Source organism: Camelus dromedarius, chromosome 23 (assembly GCF_036321535.1).
Source record: "Camelus dromedarius isolate mCamDro1 chromosome 23, mCamDro1.pat, whole genome shotgun sequence".
NCBI lineage: Eukaryota > Metazoa > Chordata > Mammalia > Artiodactyla > Camelidae > Camelus > Camelus dromedarius.
The window spans coordinates 17424743-17446368 of record NC_087458.1 but is presented as its reverse complement, the minus strand read 5'-3'; the positions used below and the strand labels follow the sequence as shown (position 1 = coordinate 17446368).

General features: G+C 32.5%; 1 protein-coding gene across 2 annotated transcripts in view; it reads left to right on the top strand.

Moving 5' to 3' along the window:
- The window catches only part of KIFAP3 (kinesin associated protein 3), a 127910-nt gene that overhangs the window by 21769 nt on the left and 84515 nt on the right, over nucleotides 1-21626 (top strand). For both annotated transcript variants that reach the window (XM_010984495.3, XM_010984496.3), the window contains exons 6-9: nucleotides 3955-4054; nucleotides 5298-5422; nucleotides 7680-7778; nucleotides 14174-14352. In XM_010984495.3, the coding sequence (XP_010982797.1) occupies nucleotides 3955-4054; nucleotides 5298-5422; nucleotides 7680-7778; nucleotides 14174-14352 (503 nt within the window). The remainder of the gene's footprint in view (nucleotides 1-3954; nucleotides 4055-5297; nucleotides 5423-7679; nucleotides 7779-14173; nucleotides 14353-21626) is intronic.

Here is a 21626-nt window from a genome sequence, read left to right as displayed (position 1 = left end):
TCTTGAAGTTTTTGTTTACCTAGGAATTACTTGATTTTTTTCTTCTGTTTGAAGGATAGTTTTGCTAGATATAGAATTCTTGGTTGATGCTTTTTCTTTTAGCAGTTTGAATATGTCATCCCGCTGGCTTCATGTCTCTGGTTTCTGATGTGAAATCATCTGTGAAACCTACTGAGTTTCCTATGTACATGTTGAGGTGCTTTTCTGTTGCTACTTAGAACATTTTCTTTGCCTTTGGCTTTTGCTGGTTTGGCTATGATGTGTTTAGGTGTTGATATCTTTGAGTTTATCTTGCTTGGAGTTTGTGGAGCTTCTTGGGTTTGCAGATTACTGTTTTGCACCTAGTTTAGGAAGTTTTGGCCATAATTTTGTTAAATGTTTATTTAGCTCCTTCCACTATCCTTTTGGGACTCCTATGTTAGTAAGCTTATTGGTGTTACTTAGATCTTTGAAGTTCTATTTTTCATTCTTTTTTCTTTCTGTTCCTCGTACTGGATAATCTTAACCTGCCTTTACATTTGTTGATTTTTTTTTTCTAATTGACACCTGCTGTTAAGACCTTCTCATGAATTTTTCATTTCAGATATTGTACTCTGCAACTTCAGAATTTCTGTTTGGTTCTTTTTTTTTTTTTAATAGTAGTTATATTTACCAACTCACATATATCGGGGGATTTCCAAACCTAATTCAGATTGTTTGTCAATGTGGTTTTCCACAAATTCTTTTCTTTCCTTTTTCTTTTTTTAATGGAAGTACTGGGGATTGAACCCAGGACCTTGTGCATGCTAAGCATGTGCTCTACCACTGAGCTATACTCACCCTATTTGATTCATTTTTTATAACCTGTATCTCCTTATTGATACTCTTTGATGAGACATCATTCTCATACCTTTTCATACTTTAATTGTTTAGACATGATTTCCTTTATTTTTAAACATATTTATAATAACTGAGTTAAAATCTTTGTCTCATAAGTCAAACATGTGAGCTTCCTCATGGACAGTTTCTAATGACTGCTGTATTTCCTGAGCATGGAGTATATGGTCCTGTTTCTTTGTGTGTCTTATATTTGTTGTTGTTGTTGAAATGATATTGTGACAACTCTGGAAATCAGATACCCACTACCTCCCAGGCTTGTTATTTTTATTGTTTGTTTAGTGAGTTTCCTCGATTAATTCTGTAAAGTCTGTATTTTTTGTCCATACAGTCACTGAAACCTTTGCTTAGTTAGTTTAATGGTAGCTAATGATTTAATAGAGATTTCTTTAAATACCTTGCACTCAGTGTCCCAGCCTTTGCTGAGGGGCTGTGTGTGTGTGTGTGTGTGTGTGTGTGTGTGTGTGTGTATTGGTGAGGGGCATGTCTTCAGTGCTCCAGCATGTAGTTCATAAGCCTTCTCCTCCAATTCCTGCTTGAACATTGCATCAGAGTTGGCCAGAGATCAGAGATTAGGTCCTTCTCAGGTCTTTCCCTAGTATGTACACGTTCTTGCACATGTGCCTGGCCTTCTAGAGTACCAGGAAAATGTTAAAGCTTTTCAAAGAACCTGTAAACATCTCATTTCCCAGTTTTTCCTCTTCAAGTGTTTTGGTTAGCCTCTTGTTAACTCCAGTTGGCAAGGCTGCTGCACGCAGCCACTAGGAGTTTTCAACAAATACCCTGAGTGTAAGGCTGTTTGTAAGAGCAAGCTCTACGTCAGGTCAGATAAAGACAAACCCTGGGAATGGAGCTTTTCGGCAAGCATTTTGTTAGATCAAATAGTGATAGTTCACTTAGAGTGGGTATTTTGGGGAGCACCACACTGTTCTACCTTCTTTAGTTGCTGCTAGGCTAGTATTTTTCACAAAATTTTCTCACAGATGTTATTTTTCACAGATACACAGTTGTAATGCTATTGGTTTTCAAAGCTTCCACAAAGTTGCACAGAAGAGATGGAATTAGGGCAAGTTGAAATGCCACAGAGCTCACTGTTCTTATGAAGATTCAGACATATTTCTTAAATAAACACTTCTTGAGTTGTTGCACAACTAGTTAATTTCCAGAGTTCTGAAAAAGTTGATTTTGAGAATTTTTACCAGTGTTCTCATTTGCTTATGGAGGAGTGAATTTTTGGAGATCCTTACTCTGCTCTCCCAGAAGTGCTTGGCCGTAGAATACATTTTTGTTGAAAGTGGGAGGTAAAGATGTAGTTTTATTTTTTTCCATATAGTATAGCCAGTTACTCCAAACTGGTTAATGAATACTCCTTCTTTCCCCAAAGACTTGAAATGCCTTTTCTACTATATGCTTGACATTCTTCTATTCAATAGGCACTTCTTGAAAGCTAATTCTGTGCCAGGTACTGTTCTGATATATTCATGGATGTTTTGATGCTCTCTTTTCTTTTCCACTGATCTATTTGATAATTTCTATAATAGAATCATAATTTGTTGTTAAGTTTTGTTTGGTACTTTGACTAGAGTTTTAGAATATGTAGGAGAAATGTTCCAGTTTGTTGGTTTTTTAAAAATTGGTGGTGTAGGTCTTGTACATTTTCTTATATATTATTTTGAGATCACTTTATCATATTTGCTAAAAAAGTCATAATGGAATTTTAATTATGATTGCATTCAACTTACAAATTAATTTTGGGTTACATTTTGACCTTTTGTAAACTTTGTCATTTATTTTGGTTTATTTCTTAATAACCTGTGTGTATATACTTGCAGCTGTATTCTTATTGAGGCATTTGTCTATTCTTTACTAAAGGAGAAAAATGCTAATAAATTCATGACATTATAGTACATCATTTTCAAAAGTATATTCTAAGAAACACTATTTCATTTAGTCTATAGTGATGAAATGCCTTTGGTAATACTGGATTAAACAAAGAAAAACCAGATCATTTATTAAGTAGGACTTTGTAGAGCCTTTGCATGTTACCTATTTACTTGACTTCAGAATAATTTTGTTCAAGGCATTAAGTTATACCAGTGCTCTGTACTGTGAATATGAACAATATTGGGAAATGCTAGTGTAGGGTGTTTTTCAGTTTGTTTAAAAAAGTCCTCATTACATGGATTAATAATATAGTGAATTCTTCTTGTTTCATAATCTGAATGGCCAGAAATCGCAAACAACACTTTCATTACCGTAGTAAATATAATAATGTAGTCCACAAAGTGAAATAGATCCTAGATGTCTGTTATAGAAAGTTGAATTGTGATCTCTGTGTATACACAGATAATTTCAATTTTTAATTATTTTAAGACTTAGTAAGCCATGTAACAACACTAATTTGAAACCAGTCTCATTACTTTATGTTTACTTAATGTATGGTAATTCTTGTTAATCAATTCATTAATTTTTCCTTTTCAGGATAAAGATCTAGCAGAGATGTTTTTTAATCTACCCTGAAGCTAATTTTGTGAATGATTTTTTTGCTGTATTTATGTCTATTGGTATCAATTTAACATGACATTAAAATGTTAGACTGACTTTTCTGTGTAGAATTGTTGTTTGGTTTTTAATTTTCTTTAGTGGAGTTAGTATTAGCCTGCCATAAACTGCTCATTATTGTTTTAGATTTATTCTAATTTTTTTCCTTATTTACAAACATATTAAATCAGATGTTTAGGAAGAAATTGGTACTATAGTAGCAAGTGGAAATGCAAATTAAGAAATAAATGGTTCTTTTTATTATTTTATTGTCACCCATAGTAGACTTATTATGTTACTTTATTTAAATTATATTTTATTTTTCTGTTTACAGTAGTAGGCTTAAAGATACATGTTGTGAGTTTTAGTATTTCAGTTTTAAAAATAGCTTTCTGTGTTGAAAAGAAGCATCCTACTTTTTTGTCCCAGTTCTAACTTAGCTTTGTTATTTATTAATAAGCAGACATTTAAAACCAATTACCCTTTATATCAGAGGCAAGGTAAGTGATCATTTTTGTATGTCCCCTTTTTCTTTAGAAACGGCCCTTGGTGCATTAGCAAGAGTCCTGCGAGAAGACTGGAAACAAAGTGTTGAGTTAGCTACAAACATAATTTACATCTTTTTTTGCTTTTCCAGGTAAGTATAAAAATTAGGAAATAAAAGTAGTAATCTATCTCTCTTTCTCTGTCTGTGTCATTGATTTAGATAGTTAATCACTAGTTTTCTCAGCCTTCCGATGTTTCTGTTTTCTGCCTCTAAATTCTATTTCCCATTCTCTGTCCTCTTTGTTGTTCTGTCTTTTATTCAGTCTAAACTCGCCCATGCATGTATACATACAGTAGGATGATATAATGGTTTATAGTTTAAAGAGTTTTGAGCTCTGAAAATAGACTCTCTGACTTTGAATATGAGTCCTGCTATTTATTAACTGCTTGATCTTGGTTAGATTACTTAACTTTTTTGTGCTCAGTTTCCTCATCTATAATCGTAGATGGTAAATAGTTCAGATAGTTATTAGAATAAAGCTTGATCCAGAGTAAGTGCCAGGTAATGTTACTATTTTATGTACAGTTGACCCTTGAACAGTGTAGGTTTGAACTGCACAGGTCCACTTAAATGTGGATTTTTTTCACTAAATATGTACTGTGGTACTACAAGATCCCCTACTAGTTGAATTGGTGGATGTGGAACTGTGGGTATGGAGGCCCCACTATAAGTTATACAAAAATTCTTGACTGCATGGAGGGTTGGCACCTCTGTCCCCTGCATTGTTCAAGGGTCAACTGTATAATACATGTTTGCAAATCTATATGTGTATCTATATATTATTTATATAGATATTCTTTAGAAAGATGCTTATTGAGACACTGTGAAAAGTTTCTGACTGATTTATAGAGAACTTTTTGTCTTTATTCCAAAAATGTGCCAGCATTAGCGAAGAAATATTTAAAGAATAAATACTTGAATGAATGAATTGTCTAGGAAACATAATACAAAACCTGATTATTAATAATTCACTAGTTTATTTTCTGGTATCAGTTTTATTCAGTAATAGTACTTTTGTATTATTTTGTTCGATAGTAGTGTGAAAGTTTATTCTGAGTATCTGAATAGTTAAAATGGTAGTTAATTACAAAAATGTGTTTTGTTTAATTTCCAAGTTAAGACTAATGCCATTTTAGGTAAACGTATGTTAAAATATGTTTAAAATAATATCACAATTTCGAATCTTCCTAGTATACTGTAGGCATATGTATTTATTGAAATAGATATATCAAATCTATTTTAGATTGTTTTGTACCACTGTTTATCCAAAACAAATTTCCTGAACCCACAAAATGTATTCCTTTAAATGCATACTAAAAACTCTTCTTTAAAGCTTTTCTCAGTTTCATGGACTTATCACTCACTATAAAATTGGAGCTCTGTGTATGAATATCATTGATCATGAATTAAAAAGACATGAACTTTGGCAAGAAGAACTTTCTAAGAAGAAGAAAGCTGATATCCTTTTACAGTGGCATTTCACCCCACTGTTGTTGCCTGTTGGCCTGAGCTTTGGATGGAGAGGATTTTGTTTTGTTTGCCATTCACAGTACTTGAAAAATTCAAGAGTGTTTTGAAGGTTAAGATGAAGTTGGAAACGTCAGAATGTATAAGGCTTGACATACACTTTTTATCTTTCTTATAACTTTGATCAGTTAATAGAGTAGAGGGAATAGATACCTGTGGACCTGAATTGGTGAGTCTTCAAGTGGCTGCACTATTATGTCCCTTAAGATCCTTTAGTTAGCTTACATCTGGCTCACCCCTGTTGTTTATCTAGTTCTCTGTGTAAAAAGGCGGCTTTGATTGGAATGAGTGTGAATTTGGTGAAAGACAGAGTTTTCAATTCTATTTTTCTTAATTAAGTGCAAAAATACTTTTCTTAATACATGCAAATTTGAAAAGTCTGCACAATGATAGAACCCATGAAAGGACCATTAAAAATAATCTATTTTATCCTGTCTTTCAATACAAGAATCTTTTTTGCAGCCTCCCTTACAAATGGGTTATTTAGTCTCTTCTTTAACATGTCACTGCTTATTGACTTAGCTCATTCTGTGGTTTCACATTGTATTTATTAAAATAGTTTTATTTTGGCTTAGTATACTAAAGTTCACGTCCCAGTAACTTGTAACACTTGGTTCTAATCTTGCATATTGAGGCAATATACAATTAAGGATACTGTCTTCAATAGCACATTTCTTATATTTGAAGATATGTATCATATTTCCTCTACAAGTTTAATTCTTCTAAATGGAAGGCCCTGACTCATTTATATCTGTCTTTATATAACATGTTTTGCAGATCAACAAGCCATATTGGTAACTTTCTTTTGAACCCAATATTTATTGATCTTTTAAAACGGTAAAAATATTATTTCTTTTGTGCCCAGTATCATATTTGTCACCTCCCCTTCATGGAATGCTCAAGATCCTGGTTTGAACTTTCTTAATTAGGATCTTTCCAGGTTTAGAAGTTTTCTGTGTGTGTTATAAGCTTCTGACATCTAGATTAGTATTGACTTAAACCACGTGGGCAAGTCAATAGTCCTGGAGGCTTTATGTCTTTTCTGGAGTCCCAAGTTTCCTGAATATACCTAAAATTCATTTAAACTGGAGGGGTACAGAGAAAACCACAAGTGGGACTCTGAACAATCGTGAACTTATACTTTGTGATTGTTAGGTGACAGGAACTGATATGGTAGGATATATCATATTCCTGTAATATCAGACACCATTAAATGTAAGATACACCATTATTTATTAACAACTAAGAAAGGAAACTTAATTCTGATTAAACTGATGCGTCATGAATTATAAGACATCCAAATTCTGGAGATGTTAAGATGTGCGAAAAATGTTTCTTAGAATCAGTGGATTACGGTAATTGAAGGAGTATAAAAATGACCTATCAGAATTTTGGCCATTTTTTCCTGAAATATTACTTTTTATTAAGTTTCCTTGTGTCTTCACATTTTTTTAATATGGTAGTAGTGAGGATTGAACCCAGGACCAAGGACCTCCCGTGTGCGAAGCATGCACTCTACCACTGAGCTATACCCACCCCCCAGGTTTCCTTGTGTTTTGGTGCAAGTAGCATTCAACAAGGAGGATATTCTTAAATGCTTTGGGATCCTAAAATCATACTGAAGTAATTGTTTATTTCTGCTGGTGTCCAGGGGGCTATTTGGGGCCATAAGATACAATTTTTCAACTTTGTTTACCTCTAACTTTGGGATATTTTTCTTTCTGTGTGTAGTCTAAAGATGATGCTAAAAAGCTTTAGATCTAATCCATGTCCTTTGAATGTTCTGGACACATGTCTGAAGCGGAATTCAGTATTCTTATTAAGGAAATCACTCTCTGAGGCCTTGATTTATAAAGGCCTCTTGGTTTATGAACCCATTTTATAATCTGGTGAAAGTTAGAGACTTGCACACATACATAAAATATTTTACATATATTTTCTGAGAATTCAAGTATTGGATGAAGACCGTCCAAGGTGTTTATCCAAGGTCTCAAGCACGTCATCCAACCCTTGGTTAAGAAGTCTTGTTATAACATGATTATTATGCAGAGAAGAATATGTTAAACTACTGGTAAGAGAAAATAACTGGGGAACATTGCACATAAAATTTAATAGTACTGTTCTTGATAGTATATTTCCTTAGGTTTTCTTTTATTCAATGACTATGGATCATCCTTAACTTGTTTACTTGATGAAGACCCTGAAAACCAAACTTTGAGAAAAGATTATGAAAAAACCTTTAAAAAATACCAGGGGCTTGTGGTAAAACAGGAACAGCTCTTACGAGGTATGAATTCCTAAACAGTGAGAAAAGCAACAAAGTGGTTACTCTACATTTATTTTGTTCTATATTTTTGTCAGATGAATAAAGCTAATACCAGAATAATTGAAAGTTCTATGAATTTTACTGTGCTACAAAATCTTCTGTCTTTACCATTGGTAATGTTTTAAATTTTGCTCCACTATTTTTCCACCAAAAGGCCCCATTCTGCTCTTGATTGTATAAATTACATTCTTGACATTTTTTTACTCAGACAGGATTTTTTAATCCAATGTGTGACCTTTTCAATAATAAGAATCTTGTCTCTCAAACTTTACTATATTTATCTTATAGAGTGATAATTTTGTTCGCTTTCCTGGGAAATTGACGTAAAATTTTCAAAATATTTCTCTTCAATAAAAAATAATCTCTTCTTTCTGAGGTTTGTTGAGAGATTTAACAGTTCAATAGTATGGTTTCTCAGCCACTGATAAGATGCATAGTCTCATGTTATTAGTAAGAATGATATGAGGATTTTAAGTGTGCGCTCAATTCTCGATTTATAGTTGACTATTGATTTTTCCCTAGCTTTACTGAGATATAATTGACATATAACATTGTACAGGTTTAAGCTATACAGTGTGATGGTTTGATACAAGTATGTATTGCAAAATGTTTGCCTCAATAAGATTAGTTAACACATCCTTCACCTCACTTAATTACATTTTGTTGTTTTGGTGAGAACATTTAAGATGTGTCATAGCACCATTCAGGTATACAAGATAGTATTTTTAACTGTAGTCATCATGCTGTACATTAGATCCCCAGAACTTACTCATCTTACAATTGAAAGTTTGTGCTCTTTGACCACAGTCTCCCCATTTCCCCCACAACCCAGCTTTCAGTGACCATTAATCTACTCCCTGTTTCTGTGAGTTCAGTGTTTTTAGATTCTACATTTAAGTGATAACATATAGCATTAGTCTTTCTTTGTCTTACTTATTTCACTTCACGTAATCCCCGCAAGATCCATCTGTGTTGTCACAAATGACAGAATAGCCATCTATTTTTATGAACAAATAGTACTCTATTATATATATATATGTTTATTTTGAGCTCTCAGTTCTGCTCCATTGGTCTATATGTCTATTTTTATGCTGGTACCATACTGTTTTGATTACTTACAGGTTTGTAATATAATTTAAAACCAGGACGTATGATCCCTTCAGCTTTATACTTTTTCAAGATTGCTTTGGCTATTTGTGGGTTTTTGTAGTTCCATACAAATTTTAAGATTTTTTTTTTCTCTTTCTGTGAAAAGTATCATTGCAGTTTTTATAGAGGATGCATTGAATCTATAGATATCTTCAGATAATATGGACATGTAAACAGTTAACTCTTGTGATCCATGAACACAGCATATATTTCCATTTTTTGTGTCCTCTTCGATTTGTTTTATCAACCTCATAATTTTCAGTGTATACATCTTTCTCTTCCTTAGGTAAATTTAATTCCTAAGTATCTTATTGCTTTTGATGTTATTGTAAATAACATTGTTTTCTTTATTTCTTTTCAGATAGTTAGCTGTTAGTTTATAGAAGTGCAACAGGTTTTTGTTAATTCATTTTTTATCTTGAGATTTTAGTGAATTTATTTTAACAATTTTTAGGTGGAGTCTTAAGAATGTTCTATATATAAGATCATATCTTCAGCAAACAGTTTTACATCCTCCTTTCCAATTAGTATACCTTTTATTTATTTTTCTTCCCTAAATGCTCTGACTAGTTTTTCCAGTATTACATTGAATAAAATGACAAGGGTAGGCATCCTTGCCTCGTTGTTGTTCTTAGAGTAAAAGCTTTCTGTTTTTCACTGTGAAGTATGATGTTGACAGTGGGCTTGTCATGTGGCTTTTTATTATGTTAGGATAATTACCTTCTATTCCTAGTTTGTTGAGAGTTTTATCATGTGGAATTTTCTCAAATGTCTTTTCTGTATCTATTGAGATGATCATGTTTTTACCTTTCATTTTGTTAATGTGATGTAACATACTTATTGATTTGTTTATATTGAACCATCCTTGCATCCTAGGGATAAATACCACTTGATCATGGTGTGTGATCCTTTTAATGTAGTGGTGCATTCAGTTTACTAGTATTTTGTTGAGAATATTTGCATTTGTGTTCATCAGGGATATTGGTCTGTAGTTGTCCTTTCTTGTAATGACCTTATCTGGCTTTGTTTCAGGGTAATGATGGCCTTGTAAAATGAGTTTGAAGGTGTCCCTTCCTCTTCAGTTTTTTGGAAGAGGTTGAGAAGGGTTGGTGGTAATTCTTCTTTAAATGTTTGGTAGGATTACCCCAAGATGCCATCTGGTCCTGGGCTTTTCTTTGTTGCGAAGTTTTGATTACTGATTCAATCTTCTTACTCATTGGTCTGTTCAGATTTTCTGTTCTTTCATGATTCAGTCCTGCTAGGTTGTATGTTTCTAGAAATATATCCACTTTTTCTAGGTTATCCCATTTGGTTGGCAAATAATTGTTCATGTTAGTCTCCTAAGAACCTTTGTTTTCTGTCATATTAGGTATAATGTTTCCACTTTCATCTCTAATTTTATTTATTTCAGTCCTCTTTTTTTTCTTGGTAAGTTTAGCTAAAAACTTATCAGTTTTATTTTTGAAAAAAAAAAATTCAGTTTCATTGAGCTTTTCTCTTTTTCTGTTCTCAGTTTCATTTATTTCTGCTCTGATCTTTGTTTCCTTCCTTCTACTATTTTGGGCTTCATTTGTTCTTTTCTGGTTCCTTGGGATGTTAACTTAGGTTGTTTATTTGAGATCTTTTTTTTAATTCAGGTATAATTGACTTGCAATATTATATCAGATTCAGGTATATAAGATAATTATTCAATGTTTTTATACATTACAAAATGATCACCATGATAAGTCTAGTTAACGTCTATCACCACACAAAGTTACTATAATATTATGACTGTATTCCTTATACTGTATATTATATCCTCCCGAATTATTTATTTTATAATTGGAAGATTATAATTCTTAATCTCCCTCATCTATTTTACTCAGCCACCCACCTCCCTTCCCTCTGACAGGCACCACTTTGTCCTCTGTATTTATGAGTGTGTGTCTGTTTTGTTAGGGTTGTTCATTTGTTTTGTTTTTTATGTTCAACTTACAAGTGAAATTATATACTATTTGTCTTTCTCTGACTTATTTCTCTTAAATACCCTCTAGGTCCATCCATGTTATTGCAGATGTTAAAGTTTTATTTTTTATGGCTGAGTAATATTCCATTGTATATAGGTATATTTGTATATATACACCTATACTATGTGTGTGTGTATGCGTGTATGCACACACACACACACACACACATACATACATACATACACACACCACATTTCTTTATTCATTCATCCATCAATGGACACTCAAGTTGTTTCCATAACTTGGCTATTGTAAATAATGCTGCAGTGGACATAGTGATGCATATGTCTTTTCAAATTAGTGTTTTTCTTTTCTTTGGAAAAATACCCCAAAGTGGAATTACTGAATGGTATGATAGTTCTATTTTTAGTTTTTGAGGAAACCCCATACTATTTTCCATAGTGGCTGCACCAGTTTACATTCTCACCAACAGAGCATGAGGGTTCCTTTTTTCCCTCATCTTTGCCAACACTTGTTTGTTGTCTTTTCTATAATAGTCATCCTGACATGTGTGAGGTGATCTATCTTTGTGGTTTTGATTTGCATTTGCCTCATAATTAATTATGTTGAGCATTCTTCATGTGTCTTTTGACCATCTGTACATCTTCTTTGTAAAATTTCTATTCAGATTCTCTGCCTATTTTAAAATTAAGTTCTTTAAGTTTATGATGTTGAGTTGTGTGAGTTCTTTGTGTATTTTGTATATTAACCCTTTATCAGATATATCATTTGCAAATATCTTTTTCTGTTCAGTAAGCTGTCTTCATTTGCTGATCATTTTCTTTGCTATACAAAAGCTTTTTAATTTGATGTACCCCCACTTGTTTATTTTTGCTTTTGTATCCCTTGCCTGAGGAGACATATTCAGAAAATTATTGTTAAGGTTGATGTCAAAAGAACACACTGCCTATGTTTTCTTCAGGAGTTTTATGGATTTAGGTCTTATACTTAAGTCTTTGATCGATTATGAGTCTGTTTTTGTATAAGGTGCAAAAAAATAGTCCAGTTTGATTCTTTTGCATGTAGCTGTCTGCTTTTCTCAGCATCATTTACTGAAGAGGCTGCCTTTTAGCCATTTTATATTCTTGCCTCCACTGTCAAAGATTAATTGGCCATACAAATGTAGGTTTATTCTTAGGCTCTCTGTTCTGTTCAGTTGATCCATGTGTCTGTTTTTGTGTCATGCCACACTGTTTTGATCACTGTAGCTTTGTAGTATAGTTTGATGCCAGAAAGTGTGATACCTCCAGCTTTGTTCTTTGTCAGGATTGTTTTGGATATTCAAGGTCTTTTGTGTTTCCATGTGCATATACATTTAAAGTTATATTTTCTTGTTGGAGTGATCCCTTTACCATTATGTAATATCACTTTTTGTCTCTACTTATAGTCTTTGGTTTAAAGTCTGTTTGTCTGATATAAGTATTATTATTTCATTTTTCTTTTTACTTCCATTTGCCTGCAATACCTTTTTCCATCCTCTCATTTTCAGTCAGTTTGTGTCTTTAGATATGAAGTGATTCTCTTGTAGATAGGGTATATAAAGATCTTGTTTTTGTAACCATTCCATCAGTCTCTGTCTTTTGTTTGGAGCTTTTAGTCCTTTTATACTTAAAGTAATTATTGATAAGTGAATACTTTTTGTCGCTTTGTTAATTGTTTTGGGGTTGTTTTTGTAATCCTTTTATGTTCCTTTCTTTTTCTTTTGCTCTCTTCCCTTGTGACTTGATAACTATCTTTAATGTAATGTTTGGATTCCGTGTGTGTGTGTGTATCACAAATTTTTGGTTGGTTCATATATAACATATATATGTTTTCTCCTGTGTGTGTGTGTGTGTCATTTGATATTTTTGACATAGTTTACATCTTTTTGTTTGCATATCCTTTAATTAGTTATTGTGGAAGTTAGGTCAAATTCTGAGGTTTTCAGTGGACAGAAATTTTGGGGGAACATTATTCAACCCACTACATCTATCTTAGTTGCAAGAAGAAGTCTACTATATGTTTTTCAACACAACTTTAAAGCCTTTTATTAGTGCCTTGCATGTAATGTCAGCATGATGCAGTAGCGTAAATATGCAAGCTGAGGATTCTGGTGGGCTTTCCTGCTGTGTGGCTAGGTCATGTTATTTAACTTCTCTGAATCTGGAGTTCCCCATCTGTAAAATTTTTATACTGTTTCTTTCCTCATAAAATTGTCTTAAAATTAAAATGGGTTACTGCTTATATATCAACTAGTATAGTGCCTGGCATATAGTAGGTACTTAATTAGTATGAATTGCCTTTTCATTTCAAATATTTATTAAGTAGAAGTTTATATATATACATATATATAAATACATTTATTTTCAAAAAGGTTTAGAGGTGTTTTGTAAGAATACATGAAATGAAATACTAAAATAATTAGTAAAATCAAGGCCATAGGAGAGCAGAAAGACTATTTTGGCCATAATAGCCTATGTAATTCTGACAGGAACCTTTCAGGTTTAACTCTGAAACTTCCTATCAGTCAAGGCAAAATGGAAAACATTATCTGTGACAAAATTCTGTGAAAAGGGAACAATTAAGTGAATTGCCTATGAGAACCTAAGCATTTTTATTACAGGAATCTAAGAGAAATTTTCTTTAGAATTAGTGGATAGTCACCTTAACTTTGGCTAGTGTAACAATTATATTATTGAATTTCATATGGCCATTTTCTATAGTGACTATCAGAAAATTAGTTTGACTATGAAAAATTGGTTTTAGTATCTTTAAACTCAACTCTAGCTATACTAAACATTTTGGATTATAGCTCTTTTTAACACAGCAACCCCTAATTGTTGAAATTTTATTTTATTTTCTACATGTATAAAATCACTTCTCCCTGTTTGTTTTATTACTTGCTAACATATACCTTTAATTGCCATTTGATTACTGTTAAGCTCTAAGCTCCAAGAAGGTAGGAATCATTATCTGATTTTGGTTACTGTGTTTTTCTCAGCATCATAAGAGTATTATTTTATTATGTGTTTTAATTCATAAAATGTACATATCACTCAATAATAATGTTTTCTAATGAATAAATTAACTAGCTAAAATTTTCAAGATAATATGCTATCTTCTTAGAACTTACATCTTACTTTAGTGAGTAAATGTGATTTACTAATTTGTTGATTCAATATGCCAATTATTTAACTCTCATCTATTTTACTTTTCTAGTTGCTCTTTATTTGCTTCTGAATCTTGCTGAGGATACACGTACAGAACTGAAGATGAGGAACAAGAACATAGTTCACATGCTGGTGAAGGCTCTTGATCGGGACAATTTTGAGCTGCTTATTCTAGTTGTATCATTCTTGAAGAAACTCAGCATTTTTATGGAGAATAAAAATGACATGGTAACTTATATTGAAACAGCCCATATTCAACATTTTCAAGTTAGAATATTTTGATAAAAAGTGGGGGGAAAAAAGTAAACCCTACTGAAACAATTCTGAATGAAAATTTTACAATAGAAGTAACTCAACTTGAATGGCTTTATTAAGAAATATATTTCATATTAATTAATAGTATTTTCCTAATGTATAAAATGAATCTTTCCATATTACACATCATAAATAGAAGGTAATTTAAACTTAAGATTGTGCTTCCAAGTCATCTGGCCTTATTATTTTTCCCCTGAGCTATTTTTCTTCTGCATTTCTGATATTAGTTTAGCCCAATCTCTTTCTCACCTGCCATTCCAGTTGGTAGCTGCAACTTGCTTAAGTATCTCTTGAAGCTCCCCCTTCTTTCTGTTCCCAGTGCCAATTTATTATTCGTGCTCTCTTTAGTTATACTCATGTCATTTCTTGTTTGAATTATTACAGTAGGTTCCTATTTGCCGTCTTACATTGTGTTGATGCAGTTATCTTTGAGAAATAGTACAAGTTGATCATATATTTTTTCTCCATCTGAAAAAATGACATAGAAATATGTGAAGGTGGAATAAAAGTTATCTGCTTTCTTCCATGTCATTAAAAAGTATTCATAAGCACAATAGTATATTAAATAGATTATACATTAACTATACCTTATTTTCAAATACATAAGTTGTTTATAGTTTTAGCTATTATAAATAAGACTTCAGTGGACACATTTCTATATGCATCTTTGTCTATATTTCTGTTTATTTTCTTAGGAAAAGTTTCTAGAAATGGAGTTATTAGATCATTGGCCTTAACTGTTTTGAAAATTGTTTTAAAACTATATGCTAATACAAGTCATTATGTGACTATATTATTGATATAGGTGGATTCTTCAGATAGTCTAACTGTATAGTATTTCTATCTGTTTTTATTTTTTTAAATCTAATGAGCTGGGAAATAGCTTATGCTTATTGAATGACATGACATGCTCTTTGAAAACCTGAGACTGATTAATCATATTTAATAAGTGCCTTGAATTCTGATACTTGAAATATATGAAATTTTATTTTACACACATAGTATCTGTCATTTTCATCATTACTATATAATTATTAGTGATCACTGTGTGTCTGATACTGTTTTAAAATTGAATTTATTTAGAGAGATTAATCAAAAACATGTTTTTTTGTTTTCATTGAGCTTGTATTCAAGAAGAATGTGATGTGGTGACATATATTCTTCTGAGTATAGTTACAGTGTGGCTAAGTAGTTGCTTCCCCTTGCTGTAAATTGAAATATATTCTTCCATTTATATGTTTAAAATAAGTTCACCTTTAATAGGTTTGTAAAATTCAAATTGATTTGCCATCAGCATGTGTCTACTCTGCATTGATTAGATTCATATTAGATAGCAATCTTATGTGTCTCTGTCAAAAATGATCTCAAGAATATAATTAATAATTTTCTGATAAAATCTTAGATTTGGAAGATACAATATAAATTATCTCATCAAACCTCATTTTTTGTTGAGGAGGAAAACCAGGTTCAGAAAAGGTAATTCATCCAAGGTCATAAGAATGATTTGATTGGCCAGATTTTTAGTGTAGATGGCATGCCTTTCAACTTTCATTGTGAAGAAAATTCATTTAAGGGCATTATATAGAATCAGGATTATTAGAGCTTGACTAGACCTTATATCCATGTCCACATTTTGTAAATTAAGTCCTAATTTTGCAGATGAAGTAGCAGAGGATTAGAGAGGTTGAATAATTTGCTCAAGGAAACATCTCCAGGTATTTGTCTTCTTCCTCTTTCTGCCTCCAAGGAAGTTTTTTTAAATTTTTATTTTATGTTTTTTAGAAAAAACATTTTTAGCAAGATTAAGTATAAGCAATTATTAAATGTTGGCTTTCAGAAACACTGAAAAAGAATTACTTAAAGGCTGAAATAAATTTACTGACAGGTTGTTTGATAAACTGTCACTTTACATAGAACTTTAAATAAAAGTGCTAATTAACTATACATTCCATTTATAGACATAAAATTGAGAGGGTATTACATGTTGAGACAATTACTAAATTTAACTTTTGAGATTGGGCTTTTATCAACTAGAAAGGAACATGATTAAAAGACTGTGTCTAGTGTTTAACCATCTTATTGGGCTACATGGCACATATTTTACATTCCAGGCACTACAATGGAAATACAAAGTAATTTTTTAAAAGCCCTCTCCAAGTTGCTTTATTAAGGTTGTTATAACAACCAGTGTGTACTATGGCTTTTTTGAAAGAAAAATATTACTTAATATAATTAGTAACAGATGAAGCCTGTGGCAATTTTATTTAAAAGGGATGGAGGAGCGGAATGACTGATCTATTTGTGAGGTTGTATTATTTATTTAAATAAAGTGTTCATGTTACTGTTGATATGAACTAATACTGACCTTGCTTTTTAGAGTTACATATTTTAAAGGAAATTTAGGTTGCTTTAAAAATTTTTTTTTAATTAATGATTTAAATTGAGTTTTCAAACTGTATAAATACAATGTAATTAAAATATAAAAAGTCATATTAGAATATGAATTTAAGAACAACAGAGAAGATATATATTCCTTAAGTTGCTTATTTTCTTACTGAGTTTTAAAAGTTGTTTTTATATTTTGAATATTACCTTTTATCAGTTATATGTTTTGTAAGTATTTACTCCTTTTTTGTGGCTTGTGTTTTCATTTTCCTATGAAGAGCAGAGGTTTTAATTGTTACAAATTCCAGTATATAAAAAAAAAAACCTCTTTGATGGATTGTATTTTGGTGGTGTATATAAGAAATCTTTGTTTAACTCAAGATCACAAAGATCTCTCCCTATTTTCTTTGAGAAGTTTTATAGGGTTTGTGTTGTGTTTTTGTTTTAGTCTGGGATCCATCTGTTTTCAGTTAATTTTGCATATGGTACAAGGTATGGGTCAACATTCATGTTTTGAATATGGATGTCCAATTGTTCTAGCACCATTTGTTGAAAATACTGTCCCTTCTCCACTGAATTGGTTTTGCGCCATATTGAAATTGCTTTTGTACCATTGTTGAAAATCATCTGCCTATATATGTGCGATTTTATTTTTGGACTCTCTTCTATTTCGTTGATCTATGTTCCTGTCCTTTGGCTGATATATCTTTGTCTTGATTACTGTAACTTCATAATAAGTCTTGAAATCAGGTAGTGTAAGGCCTCAAATGTTGTTATTTTTTCGGTATTATTCTAGCTATTTCAAATTCTTTATCTTTTCGTATACGTTTAAAATCAACTAGTCTATTTATTTAAAAAAAAATCCTGGAATCTTGATTGGGATTGCATTGACTCTATTGGCAAGATTCAATACATTAGTCATATTGGAGTCTCCAGTCCATCACCATGGTATAACTCCATTTCTTTAGAGCTTTCTTTTTTTTTCTTTAGATCTTTCTTGATTTCTTTCATCATTTTGTAGTTTTTATGCCTAAGTGTTTTACCATTATAATGGTAGTTTTTAAAAAAGAAAGTATGTTTCCTGTTGTTGATTGATAGTGTATAGATAAACAGTTGAATTTGTATATTGACCTAGTGTCCTGTGACCTTGCTAAATTCATTTGTTTACTTGTGGCTTCTTGTAGATTCTTGGGAATTTCTAAGTAAACAATTATGTCATCATTAAGTAGAAAATTTTATTTCTCCATTCTTATCTGAATTTTTTTAATTTCTTTTCTTTTGATTTTTCTTTTTGTCTCATTGTACTGGTTAAGTCCTCTAGTATGATATTAAAAAAGGAATGCTTGACTTGACATCCCTGCCTTATTACTGGTTTTAGGAGGGAAACAATGTCTTACTGTTGATATAATGTTATCTAGGTTTTTTGTAGATACTTTATCAGTTTTAGTAAGTTCTGTTCTTGTTCTAGTTTGCTGAGACTTTCTATCATGAATGGATGTTGGATTTTGTCAGATGCCTTTTCTGCATCGAGATAATCACATGGTGTTTCTTGTTAGACTGTTGATATAGTAAATTGTATTGATTGACTTTCAAATGTTGAGCCATTTTTGCATTCAGTGGATAAACACCACTTAGTCAGGATATGTTGCCTTTTTATATATTGCCAGATTTGATTAGCTAATAGATCATTGAAGATTTTGTGTTTATTTTTATGAGAGACTACTAGTTTATAGTTTTCTTATAACGTCTTGGTCTGGTTTTGCTATTAGGGTAACTCTGACCTCATAGAATGAGTCCCCTTCATTCCCTTTTCATTTTGTTTGTTTGTTTGTTTTTGCAAGGGTTTGTGAAAATTGGTATTATTTGTACTTAAATATTTAATAGCATTTACCAGTGAAGTCATCTGGGCATGAAGGTTTCTTTCTTTGAATTTCTTTAACACATATAAGACTATTCAGGTTATCTGTTTCTGTTTGAGTGGTAGCTTTGTAGTTTGTGTCTTTAAGGGATTTTTCTGTTTCATCAGTGTTGTCAAAGGTATAGGCATAAATTTTTTTATATTTTTTCCTTCTTATATCTTCAAAGTCTGAAGGTCTGAAGTGATTTTTCCTGTTTCATTATTGATATTGGTAATTTGTTTTTTCTCACTCTTTTTTAAGTAGGATAGTGGTTTATCAGTATTACTGATATTTTCAGAGAACCAGCTTTTGGTTTCATGTTTGATTACTGGAAGATATTTTCACTGACTATAGAATTCTAGGTCGACATGCTTTACAAATATCACTGCATTGTTTTCTGGCTTGCGTAGTTGTTGATAAATAGTGTGATGCCATTCTTTTGTCCTCTATTTGTAATGAGTCTTCTATTTTCTGCTTGCCTCCAAGATTCTATCTTTGCTTTTCAGCAGCTTGACTATGTTTGAGCATGTGTGTTGTATTCCACTTGGGGTTCTCTGAGCTTTTATCTGGGGTTTGATGTCCTTCATTGTTCTTGGGAAATCCTTAGCCATTATCTCTTCAAGTGTTGCTTCTGTCTCTTTCTGCCTCTCTTCTGCTGGACTCCATTTACACATGTTAGTTCATTTGATACTGGCTCATGGCTCTTAGAAGCTATATTGCTGTGTTTTGTTCTTTTCATTTTTCTTTTTTTTGGGGGGGGTGGGTTAGTGGTGTGGGACAGCTTGGAAAATTTCTGTTGATCTACCACTGGGTTTACTTATTTTGTTATTGGCTATATCGAATCTATTCATGAGCTCATTGAAGGTTTCTGTTATCTCTGTATTATGTATGTTGTTTGTGTATGTGTTTTAATATTTCCATTTAATTCTTTTGGTATCATTTTTCACTGTGAGATTCTCTGTTCATTCATGTTTTTCATCTTTTCCAGTAGAACCTTTAACATATTAATCATAGTTATTTTAAATTCTCTGTCTGATAATTTTACAAGTCATATCTGAGTCTAGTTCTGTTGATTGCCTTATCTAGTCTCATTGGGTTATTTTCTTGCTCTTTCATGTGTCTTAATTTTTTATTGAAAGCCAGATACTATGTGTAAATTAGGAGAGAGTGAAATAGGTACAATTTATATCTGGAAATGGATAGACCTTTTTTTCCTAGGCCTTTAATGTGGATGTGGGAGATTGTCATTTTTGTCAGGAGTTTAGCTGTATTTAGTTACCAACCAGGCACCATTAGCTTCAAATTTGTCTAGCATTGCTTTGTGTTTTGTGGAGTATTGATTGTCAGAGGGTTTTTTTCAACTTTCAAATGTGCCACCTTCTACTTCAGGCTTTCCAAGTGTGCCTATGCTCCAAAGAGGATCTCTCTCCTAATTTTAACTCCGCTAGCAATATACTGCTGTTATCTGGCATTTGGCTTTTGCTAATCTGGTGGCAGAGGCAACGAGGGGGAGCTGCTTTTTTCATTGTTCTACTTTAGCCTTAGGCCAGTCTTAGACTAGTCCTGTTTATATGGTTTTCAGCAGTGAGACTTTGTAAGTCATCCTGTCAGCTCCTCTCCTCCGTATTGTTTTGTTTCCTTTCCCTAGCTGCTGTGAGTCTTCACCTGTGCTTCCCAAGTGACAGGATTTGCTGTACTTCCCCAAGAAGCTTAAGTCTTTTGTTTTTTGAAGGAAAAAGGAGAAAAGGGCCTGGACAGGGTTTTATGCCTTCTCTCCAGTAGTAGCTGCGCCCCTCCGCTAGGCCCATGCCACTGAGGCGAAGTTTTCTTTCAACTCGTCTCCTATCCCCAGTTTTTCTTATGACCTTCTGATAAGGTCCTTGGAAAAGAGCTTTCAAGTGGTTGCAAACTCCCTGAGCATCTGTAGCTTCAAAGTTCTGTAGTCTCAGGCTACTTCACATTTGGCTTTTAGCAAATTGTTTAAAGGTTTTTGTGCAATCTTCCCATCTACTATGGCAGCTCTGTTTCTCCCCAGTGCTCATGACCCTTCTCTCCTTTGGGGTGCCAGTTTTCCTTATCTTTCAGGCCAGTTGATTTCCCTGCAACCTCACCTCTCTGGTGGTTTTTATTTTAAGTTATGATTTTGTATTTTGTATTTTTCTTGCAGTTAGGATTGGAACCATGTCCTTTCCAGCGTTTTACATTCTAAGAGGAAGTTTGAGGTTCTGCTTACTTTTTTTAATCACTAATACCTCTACCTGAGTAATTCCATGACATTTTAATTAATATCACTAGTTCTGTTCTTGCCCCCTTCCAATACATTTGTAGACAGAATGACAATTTTTAAAGAGTATCTGGAATGCTATGTTTTCCATGTCACCTCAGGGCCTTTGTACATGCTATTTTTTTTCCATCTTCCACCTCTTCAGTTAACTTCAGGTTATTTCTGTTTATCCAGATTGTTTTTCCTCAGAGAAGCCTTCCTTGACAACTTCTCATACTGAGATTATATCATGTTTACTCTTTATATTCTTTCATGGTATTCTATTTATTTCTCACATATACTAGTTATACAGTTACAATTAATGTAACTGTACAATTGGTATTTTTGTTTGTTTCTTTCTTATTTCACTCTGTCTAAAATATAAGCTCCATGAAGACAGGAACCATTTCTTTTTTGTTAACTGGAACATACCCAGGGCTTAAGTAAAGAAGTATTTGTTAAATGGATAAATAAATAAAGCTGGAAAAGAAGTTATTCACTGTAATCAAAGAAGCTAGTGATAGAATTATTGTTTGGTATGAATGTGACAAATATTTGTCACTGGCCTCTGTGGAAATTGTTGTGGGAAGTTAATAAGTGATTGCACCAGCCTGCTTGGAAGACTAAATTAGGAGAAAGGG